Genomic DNA, 15,761 nt, shown 5'->3' on the forward strand with positions numbered 1-15,761 from the left:
TGTATTAGGATAGATTTAAAAGGCACAATATAGAAAATCTTCAAGCCCTAGTGCTGCCTGGCTCAGAGCAACTGGTTTATTTGCTTCTCAGTGCAGGTTACAGCATTGTATTCTGAAAGTCTATTACAGATGGAGAAAGAGGGAAAGGTTCCTCTTCCTAAGCATTACTGTAATCTTGAATAGGTGGAGGTAGCATTCCCACATATCAGTATGTACCTGAGGACTCAAGCTACAGGACTTTCACTTGAGAACCACTAACTGTGGAATTTGTTTTCCTCAACGTGGAGTGCACAGAACAGGAAAGGGAGTTGTACTTCTGGAGTTAGTCTTGACAACTAAGAAAAAGCAACCAGCAATGTCAGGCATCCAAACAGCAGGATGAAGGAGGCATACAATTTCAGGGATTTTCCCTTTCCCCTTCCATGGATGCAAGTTCCTGCTACAACTTTATGACAAAGCTTTGCCTTTACCCGGCAACATTTTCCATAGAAAGAACAAATACAGTAAGCACAGCACAGCTCACTGAAATGCTCTTGGGTTTGATATTGTTGCCAAGGAAGCCGACCCCTGGTTATTCAGGGCAACTTTCCCGTTTCTAATCCAATAGTAAGAAAAGTGAAGACTGAAGTCCCTCAAGTAAATGGGGAGTTCATCTTTAAATTAATTTTAAATTTATCAGAACTACATTACTACACTAGATGCTACATACATTTAGAGTTCAGAAAGCTCACACGATAACGTACTAAAGACAAAAGGGTAGACTTGAAACAATATACAAAAGCTGTTATGTGAACTAAATGCTATGGAAGTATGACAACATATTGCATGCAGGGAACACACACATTTAGTGACTATTTAAAAAAATATTTGGCTAGCCTACAGAACTAGTAGGGAGAGAAATTTGGGGTTAAAAGTTTATACTGCACAGTAAACACTATTTAAACTGAGATTTTTCCCAGGGAAGAACACATCAAGTCATGTGAAACTGGCTGGGACAAAACTCACAAGCAAGGGAGAGAAAAATCCCAGACTGCTGGAGATGAAATAATTTATTCATCTCTATCATCATTACTATGGAGAATGCTATCTTTGTGGCTCCTCTGAAACCTAGCCAAGTTCTTTGGAGGTAATGCAGAATACTTTCAGCACTAGCTTGAGATCACCATCTGCAACCAAAAGGACTCTGTATTTTAGCTACTATTCAAATCAGTAAATTTGGAAAGGATTTGCACTGTGACAGTAATGACACCAACGTAAAAGTTGAGCTGTAAGCTTCCCACATTGTAGGTGGCTGTTTATGTTAACATAAGCATTGTAGGTGGCTGTTTATTGTCCTTACAAAGCTGTGCATTCTCCTCTGCTCATGTTAAAGCGGCACTGCAGAGACTTCAGTAGAATACTTAAGACAACTATTTCTTTCAAATAGGTAAGGTGAATGACCAAAGAAAACATAAGCTTAACCAGTGTTAAGGCAAGGAAAAGCCAACAGCCCATTATATCATTTATCGGAACATTTTTTGCATGTATTCTGATAGTCAGTCACACAAATCACTGGAATCTAGCACTGAGATAAATATCGGGGGGGGGGGGGGGGGGGGGGATCTTAGAAAGCAGCCTAAAACCTTTCTAAATTTGGAGTTTGTATTCCTATAAAGCTTTATGGACATTAGATTTTTAGCTCTTTATGGTATTGTGCAAGAACCATTTAACTAGCCTGCCTACTCCAAAGATATATATGGATTTAAGAACAAAAGACTTCAAACTGTATATTATTGGGCCAGGCATAACACAGAATTGGCAAATTTGTTTTTAATACAGAGCTTACTTGCTCTTCCACATAAAAACACAATGTTAAGTATCACAAGATTAAGTGCCAAGTCTTGAAGAAAGATCTTGACTGTGTCAAAGCCAAGATCCTGTCAAGGCAAGCTATCTGAAACAGAGTAGAAAGAAGCATGGATACACAGTATAGCAGCAGAAACAAATGCAGGACAGGGTCCAAAATGAATAAAGAACAGTCTAACAATTCAGCCATAATATAAGTCACTTAATTTGACCGCATATGTAAACATTTCATGTCAGCAACCTGCTTACTCTCATGCCAAGTCTTGTTCATGCTCAAAACATGCACTTTAAAACAAAATTGATAGCTAAAGAATCAATATTTTTTTAAAAATAGCAACAATTTTTATTGCAATTGATTTTAGAATTATGCTTCTTGTATCCAGAAAACTTGAATTTAATTTAGTCCAATGAAATGGTCAGTATTTGCAGATTAAGCTGGAGCTTCACAACTCCAATATTCTCCCATATCAGTCCTCCCTCCTTCACTAAGGCGTACCTATTCTGATGACATGTGAGATTTGAAGTGGTTTTAAACAGTTTTGCTTTCTGACTTTTAACACAGCCCTTGATTATCTTCCCTTTACGAATAATTGTATGGCTACCATCCTCCAGTAACAATATATTCAGAAGAGACAATTGATAAAATCAACAGTACAGGATAAGGGTTTAGAGAAGTTATAACTTTAAATGTCACTGAAACAAAAAGCTGTTTCTCCATTAGAACTTTCACATTAGAACTAATAGAACCAATTGCTACTGTTTCATCAAACACAACCGAAAAATAATTTGGGGGGAAGAAAAGAAGATATAAGGAATCTCAAATTATCCATATCACAATACTTCATCAATTTTTTCTTATGCTATTCCATTGTATTTTATTACATGGTCAAAATGCACTTGAACATTAGTTTTCTTATTTTATGCTTGCTGATGTGCAGCTGGGTAAAGCAATAGCATATCCCAAAAGAAAGTAGTTAAACATGCATAGCAGCAGCCAACACCACTTACCTGCCATTCTTAGCCTATATCATATCATGCAACAAAAACTAAAAGCAGAAATACTAACAATATGTGAACCTTCCAGAAGGCTTGGCATTGATCAGACAAGCTATAGGTCTCCTCTTCTCAAAAGCAATTTCATCTCTATACTCTCTGAGACCTCCTTTTAAAGAGGGATGAGGTTAACTGTCACATTTCAATGCCAAATCAAATAAGGTTCACATATACACCTTTAACGTGATGATGTTGGAGAGCTATGAATAGCTGTTGTGAGCCAAGCTGTATATGCAGCATTATTCAGTATGCAGTGGCACACTGGAAGAAAATAGAATCAGGTTTCATATTCAGTCCTTCCTTTAAGGTGCATGTATCTCTTTGAAATTTCAGTAAGCCTTCAAATAATTAAAATTCTTTTTAAAGTTTTGATTAAAAGCAGAAAGAATTTTGGTTTAAAATTCCAGATTCCAACAGTAAGATATAATTTGAAAGCCCTCCCTGAAATAAAGATTTTACATTTTAGAAACTGAGGTTATTTTAAAATGGATTATTGCTTTCTACAAAAGTTTGCTGAACAATTATCCATAGCTCAGGCATGCAAAGCTGTTAGGAGGATGGCAAAGTGAAAACGTACATTTAGTACATGACAAATGCAGTCTACTGCAGGCAAAGAGTAATAGATATATAAAATCATCTTCTCACTTTCAAAATCAAGGAAAAAATTTGGCCCCTGCTCAAGGTCTGTGCATGTCAAAACTTTTAGAAGGTTCCCCATGTTAAGGTACCTGCCAAGACAAGAATGAGAGAAAAGAAAATTTTCTTTTTGTAAGAAGGAACAGCTCAAATATAGTTGACTGAAGCGGTGGGGGAAAGAAGACCAGAGAGTTCCATCAGGCATGAACCCGTCCTTCAGGCTGCCGCCCTGATGGGTGGAGGGAGACCCCCACTTCGAGGACGTACAGCTGGTGATCCCAGAGATGCAATGCAGCTTTCCTGTAAGAAGTGACTACGTCACCAACATCTTCACAGCTGCCCCTTCGAGAAAGGGGCAGAACTCCAACTGAAGGCATTGCCAATGACTAATTCTGTCCCGGTACACCCTAGCACCAGTGTCCTGAGCAGGAGTACCACGTTGAGGGCTAAGTACCATATTTGCGAACACTGACATGGTAGCCATGCTACAGATTTTTACCTGATGGGACAACAGAAGGAAAGAGCTTTAATCTTCTCAGCCCTTATAATTTTGTCAGAAAGCCATTACAGAAAACTGCATCAAGATACATCATTTCAGCGTGCAGAAAATGTGAATACAAGTATGAAACAGATCTCTTACACAAGTTGCCTAAAACATTTTTGAAGCTCAGACAATTCCACTCTGGACTTTTGGATGTAAAAAATGCACATGAACTGCACCATTAATGACCAAACCAGGATCAGGACTGATTTAGTACTCACTTTCATGTAAGACAGGATTACAGTGAACAACTGCTCAGCACAGATTACTAAGGCATACTGACAGAATTTTTTGTTTTATGATTACTTGATTTGCAGGCAGATGGATGGACATCACTGACCACAGAGACTGAAAATGACTAAGCACAAGGAAAGAAAATTTACACAATAGCATGATGGTGGCTTGTCTACTACTGGAGGGGGAAAAAAAAAAAAAGAACGGAAAAAACCACATGCAACTCTTTTTCAAATTGCAGATTTGCAGCTGAGTCGCCTAGCCTTCACTGCAGCAGGTATAAGCAACCCTACTGTTACCATTTCAAATGCACCAGCTGTGAAGGGCCGAGAGACTTACTTTCAAAATCCAAGAAAAAATGTGCTGCATTGTGGTCTATGTCCCTGGTTAGCACCTTAATGAGATTACCCATGCCAGCAAACCTAAAAATAAAAATGGCAAAATAATTTAGTTCCAATAACCATTTCCTATTTTAAGTACACGCCTGGGGCTCACCGGAGCAGGGCTCCCGTTGGGTTTTGCACACTGGATTCATCACCTTCTGGTGGGAAGTAGAAAACGTGCACTTTACAGTGCATTTCCACTCCTCTTCTTCTCAGAGAGGAGTGATTATTGAAAAAATTAAGAGTTATAGCTTTGACAAAAATAAAGCTCTGAATTACTGGCTCTTTTTCATCTTTAATACATTTAAAGATTTATGTTACCTATTATGACTGAGCAATTGTTTTGCATAACTGCAGCAACCCACAGCCAACAAAACCATTATTGCTTAGGACAAAAGCAACCTCAAATGGAGCTGGTGTCATCATAAGCTTGATTTTACTATCTCTCCATAATCCAAAACAAATTTCGGAAAGCCTCTTAGTAGTAGTCATCTGTGGCCAATGAACAGTTTTTCCTGTCAAATCACATAAAGTGACAAGTTAAACGCGTTAGACTTTTCCAAAAATGGGAGATAATCAAGTTTCAACAGTTCTTCGTATGTTTGCTGTCACATCCCAGCTAAAAGAAATGGAAAGTGGAAGAAAAATTAAATAGTCATTAGATTAATCTAGGACAGATAAATTAATGAAACAGTTTCAAACGTTACCATAAGTTTCAGAAATCAATACCTTCAGTAGGACTATGAAAACTGCATTTCATAATAAGGCATCCTTTTCAAGGACCCTCCCATGTTTTACAGAGGCTGAAAACATACTTAACCATTGCCCTGAAATATCAGGACTTCACTGGAGTGCTGCTGCAAGACAAATACAAGACCCTACCCAAAAATCTGATTTCAAATTATTTAAGAATAAGTCATCAGTCTGACATCTGGATTCAAGCATAAGATATAAAAATAAAGTTTCAAATTAGTGTAACTATACCAACCTACCAGTGTATGCCTTTTTTTTTCCCCCTGATTTTTACTTTTAGTGAAGAGTGAAGTTTACTTCAAGGGAGGTAGCATGACAGTAAGAATTATTAATTTATTAGGAATCAAAAAAACTGAAGCAATGTAAAGTAAAAACAAATTGTCTGGCAAAACAAATTTTCAGAACCTGTGTTGCCAGATTTCTGGAAAAATGCAACTAGTGTGTGAGGGAAACGCAAACTGAGAACAGCACGCGATTTATTTTTCAGGATCCACAAGATTCAGCAATAAATCACACAATCAACAAAAGCTAGAGAAGGAAGTGGGAATTAATCCCAGATTGTTGAAAATTATTCAGTCTTTGCTCCAACAACTAATTACATTAGTAATTGCTCCAACAACTTCTATAGAATGACCAAACAACAGTTAAAAATCTAGATTTTTTAGAAAAGCGACTTGAGTGTAATCCAATTGATCACAGTGGATTCTGCACATAGAACTTCATCACTAGGTGTACGTTTGCTTTTTTGCACATTCAACTTTCTCTTTGAAACTCCAGAAAATGCAAGTTCTGCTTCCTAGCCTTTGAACTTAGTTTTCTGGGAAGTCTGATCAGATTTCCAAGCCTATGAGAAACACCTATTATTTAAGGAAGTTTTAAATTAGGGTGTTCAGTTTAGACACTTATCTTAAAAGTTAATCCATCAAAACATGTTTCTTCATAGAGGCAGCTTTTCCAGAGCTTTCTATTCCATAGCTTAGTGAAATCTTGAAATGCTACATGTGTGCCAATGCTGTGTAAACAAGCAACATCAGAAAGCAGAGAAACTACTCCTCTGTATCTCGCAAGCATGTTCTGTAACACCGGACTGAAAAAGCCACTTAGTCTACTCCCCAACAACAAGGGCATTCATAATCTGGAAAAAGCTGAAATACAGAGACATTCTTAAATATTTTCAACAGGGACAATAAAAAGCCAAAAGTACAAGCTGCCTAACGCTGATTGAGTCTGTAGATTCAGATTTCAAAATGAAACCTCAATCTCACAACAGTGTATTACATATGTCAATTTGAATGTTAACAAGCAAGTAGCAAATACATAGCAATGAATGGCGTTAACTGCCTAAAGAGAACTCTAACTATACCTACAATTACTGCTACGCTTCAGCTCTTCAGCTGCACCATCCCCTCCTCCACCAAAACATTTTCAGTACCTCAAGTAAACACCTCTATGGAGTTTTGCCTTTGTTTTGGTACTAACCAGTCTAAGAGTTTACAGGGTCATGCATCTGGTTTAAATATTGGATAACATTACTTCTGAAGGTCAGAGTAGGGGCGTGCTTATAGGGTTGAAATATTTTGAAAGTAAGTTTACAGACGAGAATATAGCCATTGCAGAACTGATTGTTTAATTGAATCCCTACCACTTCCTAAAATGGGTAAGGGGTTGGGGACTCAGTTTTGCAATACAAATACCTTCATTCAGACCTTCATCTCTTAGAAAAGTTTGCCAATAAGAATATATGGTTTCTTTTCTGGGAGTGAGTTTAACAAATAGAGTAGCACAATAAAACGTTTGGCACTACAGTGAAACAGCAGACGTGAAAAATCCAAGCAGAAGATGCAGCTGACCTAACGGTAACAGTTCAGTGAACAGCCTCTCTCAGAAAAGGAGAGAAACTGAAGATGATGAGAATGGATTAATTCAACTTTGACAGCAAAAAGATGACATAATGTGATACAGGAATACATTTCAATCTACAGGAATACAAAGCTGCATGAAAACTTGTTTGTAATAAAGTTCGTAACAGACCTCCTCCCTCGTGCATTCAGCATACTGAAAAAAATCTTGATAAACTTTAGTCACGTCAGTTTCGCACACAAGATACAAGATCACATTTGCTTTCTTAGCAGCAAAACATCCACTGTATATTAAGTTTTTATGGAGTGAATGGAAATTTAGCAGAAGCTGGACAAACACAGTATTTTTGAAACTTGTATCAAGATGAATTCTAACAGTTACTCAAGAATCTCATGTATTCCTTAATACCGGAAGATTTGCTGTGTTTTAAGAACTGTGAAGATGACCATTCCTCCAAGTTGTAATCCACAAAGTTAGACTTTAAGAAGCTAGAAAAAGAGCTTGAAAACTCAGTTTAGACAAAAGTTGAAATGATATAATTGATCTAGCATTTCTTGGGAGGACATCTTCCCTCTTCTTAGCATTCAAGTTAATGAATGCAAGATCCAACACATAGGAATTTACTCTTCTGGTAAGGCTAAGCACTAGTTTCTCAAGCTCTCAAATGGCCTTCTAGAAACAAGATCGTGGTGTCACAGCGTGGAACTTCCCACATGCATGGAAGCAGCTGTAGGTCAACAGGCAATAGCTCAGGTTAGATGGCTCTACACTTGCGTACATTATTTTGCTTCAAAAGGTACAGCTAGGCAGCAAGAAGAGCTGCCCTGATGCACTCAGGTGGAACTCTACAAAGGGGAAAATGAAAACCAACCATTCTGAGAGGCTGCTCTGTCAACAGAATACCTGGATCAATCTAGAGTAAAGCAAACTAGCTCAGAGAAGCTTCAGGCTCCTGACAGATCCAGATTTACTAGAGATTCTTGTTTTGGTCAAGATGGCTTGTGTCCTGGTTTTGGCTGGGATAGAGTTAATTTTCTTCCTAGTACGGGAATAATGTTGATAACACACTGATGTTTTAGTTGTTGCTGAGCAGTGCTTACACTAGTCAAGGACTTTTCAGCTTCTCATGCCCAGCCTGTTGTGGAGGTTGAAGTAGCTGCAGTGCCTGTCGCCAGGGTTTGAGAAGCCGCAGTGCCTGTCATGAGTGTTGGAGTAACCGCAGTTTAATAGGTCAGAAAAGGAAGGGAAAACAATGACAATAATAATAAAAATATATGCAAAATAAGTGATGCACAATACAATTGCTCACCACCCACTGACTGATGCCCAGCCAGCTCCCGAGCAGTAGTCGCCCCCTGCCCCGGCCAACTCCCCCCAGTTACATACTGAACATGACATCATATGGTATGGAATAGCCCTTTGACCAGTTTGGGTCAGCTGTCCTGGCTGTGTCACCTCCCAGCTTCTCGCTGGCAGGGCATGAGAAGCTGAAAAGTCCTTGACTAGCGTAAACACTGCTCAGCAACAACTGTGCTATCAACATTATTCTCCTACTAAAATCCAAAACACAGCACTATACCAGCTACTAGAAAGAAAATTAACTCTATCCCAGCTGAAACCAGGACAGCTCGTCATTTGCGTTTCTGCTGGGCCCAAAACACATGAAAGAGGGTCCACTACTGGCTCTAATATTAAAGATGATGACAATCTGCATGTAGTAAAAGAACAGTCTACAAAACTAGCCATTAGAGTTATCTTCAGGGACCTCTTCTGCTATTTGATGTCCTTTAAAAGCATCACCAGCACAGAATATTCTGGTAGTTCTATGAAGACTTATCTTGGTAATTAACCCACCAATAGTGGCATGCCCAGTCAGTACTGATTTACCAAGCACTCTTTCAATTTCCTTGGAATTCCACAACTTCAGCTGAAGTAAGTAGAATTACTGTTTTAGAAAGCCAGATGTCTTTCCAGTTAACTAGCCCTGACGCTGAGCTACTGTTGTCTACTCAAGGACATCTTCCAGCACTAACTGCATCCTTCTTGAGCACATTGCCACATCAGTCAGCCCCAATTCAAGAAAGATTTCAGCCTGCATAAAGACCAGAGCCAATAGCAAGTACTACTACCGGCTGAGTTTTGTATCACGCAGTTGGGTTTTGTCCCAGAGACAAATAGCTGACACAGAATGTTGACTGGAGGTGACTTTTGTTGTTGGTAACACACCTTTTGACCCACAATTGTTCCAGTGCAACTGGAACAAAATCCACACTGAAGCTGCAATCCTTATCAAGAAGGATTTTGCACACTGCAATCACCAACATGAAAATATTCACATGCCCAGCCTTAAGCAGGCTTAGGTCACTACCTATTTGTTCTTATACAGCTTCAGATTGTTAACGTCTGCCCAATTTTATTTGGTATTCTCATTCAGAATAAAGTGCACATCAAAACTCGCAAATGGGTTTTTCTCCCAGGGGTCTTTGATTTTAAGATTTTATAGTGTGGGTCTAAAGGTAACTCATTAGGTAAACTGACAGTGTAAGATTCAGTAAAAGCACACTTTAGACTACTGAAGTTTTCTCTTGCCGCGAATCCGACATCATTAAATCAGAGCAGAAAAAAACCTACTAGTCTCTGTCCAAAAACTGACTGTCCCTGTGAAGCTGCCCAGAATCCCTCCTGGCATGCTCTGCACTCCAGCACAATACTTGAGCCACGTGGAGCAGGTTATGGGAAATCAGAGCGCGAGCCAAGAACATGGTTTAAACTTGACCTACTTGCAGAGGAAGACATACGGAATGCCACATTTGATTACAATGATTTGGCCCATTACAGCCTTATGGGGTTGTATGATGTTGTGTGTAGTGTCATGATCAGACAAGCGGAAAGCAAAGGCATATTTTCAAAACAAGCCTTGCACGCATGCCCTTCATGCTGAAACCATCCTGACACATTTCAATATTTTTTTTTCCTACGCTAAGCCCAGGGGAAATTTAATAGAAATACATGATGCAACTGAATTCAGCCAAGCACTAAAGAAATTTCCCCCTCTCACACCTGAAAGAAAAACTGTACGTTAACAAGGATTTTGCTTGCAACTGGTGAGCAGCTGGAAAACTTACTCTGGTTAAAGGTAAAATACTACTAAGACATTTGTAAGTGACATTTTTAATTTTGCTTTGTTCTATTGGAAGAATAGCGTGCTTCCAAGCTAGTTAAAAAAACCCAGCTGAATAAATAGATGAAAAAAAATGTGTCTGTGACCACTGAAGAATGCCTGCTTCAAGAAAACATCAACTCACCTTTTGGAAAAGCATACACTATTCCCAAGACTACTTTTAATAAAGCTTAAGACTGAACAGGAACATCCAGAGTATGAAAACTGTACTCTACGAAAACCTCATATCCATGCTCTGGAGTCTGGAGGAGGAAGTTAGGCATGGCACTATATGGAAAGCACATCTAATGAAAGAGCAAACATTTTCTTCCAGGGATTGAGTTTTAAATTTTCAATCAGTCACCTATGTGTGGCATAAACCTCTGATTCAGAGATATTTCGGTAAAATAGTAAGTGAAAAACACTTAGAGCGTTAAGTCTTCCATTACAGTATAACATTACAGTGTTATAACACTTACAGTGTTACTGCACAAACAAAACCCTAGTTGAATGTCTCCCTATACTGTCTTTCTAGAACAATAATCCTATCAGTCTGGCAATTGTTTCAAGGCTTACTGAACATTTTCCGCCTATAGTATCCAGCCATGAGCAAGGAGGGGGAAGAAAAAAACAAACAAACAAACAAAAAAAAACCCCAAAACCAGTGAATAGGTAGCTGCCCACATCAGCTGGAATCCAAGGCAGCCCTTGACAACACACAGTATCACAGGGTGGGCAGCCTATAGGACCGAGTGTCATTTTGTCTCCTGATGAAGCAGTTAAGCTTCACAGGCAGTGAGAATATATCTGCCCTCAACCTTAAAAGCTAGAGAGTACTACAGAGATGGAAACAGGCTTGTAAGCCACATTGCGGGAATCACTCTTTTCAGAAAGTCGTAACATTTTCCTTGGATCCAAACATGTTTTTTCTAGTCTAATGTACATTTATTTCTCTTCTGAATAGTGCTAGAGAAGCGTAGATGCCTGTGCTGGTTTTGGCTGGGAGAGAGTTAATTTTCTTCATAGTAGGTAGTATGGGGCTGTGTTTTGGATTTGTGCTGGAAACAGTGTTGATAATAGAGGGATGTTTTTGTTACTGCTGACTCTGCTTACACAGAGTCAAGGCCTTTTCTGCTTCTCACCCCACCCCACCCCACCAGCGAGTAGGCTGGGGGTGCACAAGAAGTTGGGAGGGGACACAGCCGGGACAGCTGACCCCAACTGACCAAAGGGATGTTCCATACCATATGGCATCATGCTCAGCAATAAAACTAGGGGGGAAGTTAGCAGGGGGACTGCTGCTCAGGGACTGGCTGGGCATCGGTCAGTTGGTGGTGAGCAATTGTTCTCATTTGCATCACTTGTCTTTCTTGGGTTTTACTGCTCTCTTTGTTATTTTCCTTTTCATTACAATTTTATTATTATTATTTTATTTAAATTACTAAGCTGTCTTTATCTCAACCCATGAGTTTTCTCACTTTTACCCTTCTGATCTCACCCTCATCCCACCGGCAGAGAGTGAGCGAGCGCCTGGGTGGGGCTTAGTTGCCACTGGGGTTAAACCACAACAATGCCCTCTGACACTTTCTAATTCCTACTACTGATATTACTGGTGTTTAAAGTAATGAAGATCTGTCATTAAACAAAACCCCAAAGTAATAAAATACATTGCCCAGACAAGAAATAATTATTGAGGTAATAGTAAGAATTAGTAGTTATCACTCATAGTCTGGAAAAGAGACCAAAACATGGAAATTATCAGCTTTAGATTTAGGAAGGAAAAGCTTGGTGTTATTAGCTTAAAACAAGTTAGATTTTGGATAAGCTGGTCTCATTTTCAGGACTCATCATAGTTATAGCAACATTATTAAAGGGATCCGTTCAGATACTGACATCTAACTACCGAATCAAACACAAACTGCCACACCAGTCATCGGTTCTGCATAAAACACGCGATTTCATTCATTGCTGGACAGTTTGTTCTAGCAAACGTAAGATTTAATCAGTTTTTACATACACTTTTATGACATGTTTCACAGTCTAAACCTCTGCAAAGATGTGTGCACTGCTTTCCGCTCCTGACACCTAGCGGTTATTCTTCCACAAACCACCAACTGCAAATCAACCATAGTAAGAAGAATAAAAGATATGCAAGCCAAAAAATAAGAAGAATAAAAGATATGGCATAAAAGATATGCAAGCCAAAAAAAAAAACCCTCTACGATTGCTGGGGCTTCAATCATCAACGTCTTATCTGAACATCAGAGAAAATTTATACTGCCAGGTAGATTTTTTTTTTTTTTTGTATAGGAAAGTAAGTATCCAGGCTACTTAAAAGCTGCTTAAAGCTGCCTCTGATGTCAGTCCTTTTGGCTAAACTGACTTAGATACAATAAACTGTTTTAGTTGAAACTGAAGTTACTTTTTTTTTGAGATCACACATCATCAATAAAGTCTCCTTTCTGAACAAAACCGAATTCAAAACTTGTCATATCAGGAAAATGGAGGCCTGCCAGGGAAAATAGTCTAGTGAAAAAAGGCTCACATTCCTCAGAACCAGAATTGTAAAGTACGGTCAGGTCAGTGTTTATTCAGTCCATTTTTCCACTTAGAGGAAATCAAGGGAAAGGCACTGAAGAATCCACAGTTCCTTTAGAAAAGGCAGTCTTAAAGCCTTGTTAATTCGGGAATACTTTAGTGGCACAGCTGACACTGAATAACTCGTTTGACAGGAGCTACAATAAAATAACTAAGTGTGCCCACACAAGTCTGGAATAAAACCCAACTTGTCTGGAAGGATTACTCTTAATTTTAAAACAGAACTTGTATTGAAAAGGGGAGAGACTATGCTCCAAAAATCTGCTCTGATTTACCCTTCAACGAGTAACTGCACAATTCTTCCAAAAGTGAATCTGAGGCTAAAAAATAATTAGATATGCTTTCCTCTTTCAAAATGATACAAGCTCATAATGCCTTCTAGCTTAGTTCTGCATAATGCTCTTTTTGATTCAACTACATTGCAACCATCAGGAAAAAAAAATACTTTTTTTAGTTCAGGGACGTTTACATTTGAATGCAATTTACACTTTGGTTTCTCCCTTAAAGTTTTAAATCTTGGAAGCCTTTTGCAGTGCTGTAACTCCTCCAGCAGAGGTCACTACCTTACAACGTGATCTTCCAGAGAAAGGAAGACTTTTAACAAATATGTTCATACTATCTCGGTGCCTTACGGCTCAGAGCCGGCTATTTCCTTCCAGCCCAAATACTGCATTTAGTCCATGATACTGTGACATTATCATGGAAACAGTGGCTGATCTTCAAGTCTGTCTTTTTTCAAAGTAAGCTGAGAACATTCTATTTTTATCAGGTACATAAAGATGCAAAAAAGCATTTAACAAGAGATGTGGTAGATTTACAGACTGCTTTTTTATTATTTTACAGAAAAGCTTCTTACTCTACAAAAGAAGGTACGTGTATTAACGCTGTGCTATACTACCACATTGCTAAGAAAGTTCATATTTCAAGGATGTCAGCCTGTAATTTAACAGCTGTCAAGCTCCCATCTCCAAAAAAACCCCAAACAAAACCCAACAATAACAGTAATTTGTATAAGTCCTCCTCCTGCCAGCTCTTCATCTCAGTGTAAAGAAAAAAACAAAACAACCCCAAAATATGCAAATTTTACCTAACTGCTAGACAAAAAAATGTTTTCAATCCCTAACTTCACTATAGCATCTAGTCCAATTGATCTGCCACCTTTTAGTTGATTTTTCACTTGTGAAAAAGCACTCCTCTTCAAGCCTAATTTTATTTGGAAATGCTTTTTGTTTCAAAAATAGCTGAATTCCAACCTATAAGAATCAGATTCCCATACGTTTCAGCAGCCAAGCTGGACGAAGTTGCACTGCGGCTCTGACAAACAGCCTTGGTAATACTGCCATCTAATGTACTAGGACAAGGAGTACAATCGTCTGCATCGCTCTTCAATACTCAAATGAAATGTTTTCTTTTAGTTTGGCTCCAAACTGTTGCACCCCTTCAGTGCCTTGGCTTGCAAATCCTACACTAGGAATATTATGACAAATTACCTAGTCATCAAGTTGATGGATATAAATATTCATTGACATGTTCTCTCTCAAAGGTTTTTTTTTTTCGGAATGGCACAGTACTAAACCGCAAACCTTGTGTGTATGAACCCGACACTGACTGTCCATCTGCTAATTCAGTTCAGTGACACACCAGCTCTGAACTACCAAGGAGGAAGGGAAGTCCCATGGCCTTCCAAATCACGTAGCTGGAAGGGCAGATTTCTGTATTTCAGGATAGCTTTCTGATCATTCTGTGGAGTTTCCTTTTTCTGAGACACCAGTCAAACTACATTTGCAGAACATAGAAGACTAATGAAATACATCAAGTTACTGATAGTACAACAGAAGATTAGTAGCAGAATGATACTCCTTCCCATCCCATCTGTTTTCAGAAACAGTAACAAAACAGACAGGCATTAGGCAGGGCAGGGAGGGGGATAAAAATTGGTCTCTGTATGGTTGTTTGCTTCTTTAAAGTTTCACAGGAGATTTCTTGCACGATCAAGATTCTACAGCCATCTTTGTTATCTTCAGTTACTTCTTCAGATAGCCTCATGAGGCATAGTATCAACTACTTTTATTGAGTCCGGATAGTTCTTCTTGTTAGAAAGCAAGTGTAAAAAAACCAAGCAACAAAAAACCAAACCAGACCACATTGGTCTAGATTCCTCTAGCTGTGCTAAATCTGATCATCTTTTATCTCATTTTCCATCCCTCCCAACATACCTCAAATTTTCTTTTAATCTTAAATTCAAACTAAAGGTGTCCCATAAGTGTAAAATATCGTAAGACAATTCATATTATCCACCTATCGGAAATACAGAGGATCATTTGCTATTCTCCAGTGATATTATACAACCTGTAATCCATTAAGATCAGTAGCAAGTATGCAGAATATCATGCAGAGTTATGATTTCCTGCAGCAGTCCATCTGTAAGCTCTACAAGTCCATCTCATCTCGTCTCACAAGGAGTTTGCAGCAGTTCTTGGGAAAAAACAGGTACATATGCAGTACAGAAAGCCATTAAAGAATACTGAATACATTTAATAATCACATCTGGCTCAGAAAAATACTTGACCTGTTCTAGAAGAACCACCAATATACGTTCTCTCTGTTCCTGCTCTTCCCTAGGCATCTGCTCACATTTGAAGGTTCAGGTTTTATTGAATATTAAGCTTTTTTCAAGTGTTAACCTTATTCAGAAAGT

General features: G+C 38.7%; 1 protein-coding gene and 1 long non-coding RNA gene across 2 annotated transcripts in view; both read right to left on the minus strand.

Moving 5' to 3' along the window:
* The window catches only part of CYRIB (CYFIP related Rac1 interactor B), an 80,317-nt gene that overhangs the window by 13,405 nt on the left and 51,151 nt on the right, over positions 1–15,761 (minus strand). Inside the window, 1 exon segment of the mRNA XM_075495272.1 lies at positions 3,544–3,626. Within this exon segment, the coding sequence (XP_075351387.1) occupies positions 3,544–3,626 (83 nt within the window).
* LOC142406412 (uncharacterized) lies at positions 7,449–12,566 on the minus strand. The gene is made up of 3 exons (XR_012774592.1): positions 12,483–12,566; positions 8,374–8,500; positions 7,449–7,500 (listed from the first exon to the last, which is right to left on the minus strand). It is a non-coding gene; the product is annotated as an uncharacterized LOC142406412 (long non-coding RNA).

The sequence above is a fragment of the Mycteria americana genome, chromosome 2 (genome assembly GCF_035582795.1).
Source record: "Mycteria americana isolate JAX WOST 10 ecotype Jacksonville Zoo and Gardens chromosome 2, USCA_MyAme_1.0, whole genome shotgun sequence".
NCBI classification, from domain to species: Eukaryota; Metazoa; Chordata; class Aves; order Ciconiiformes; family Ciconiidae; genus Mycteria; species Mycteria americana.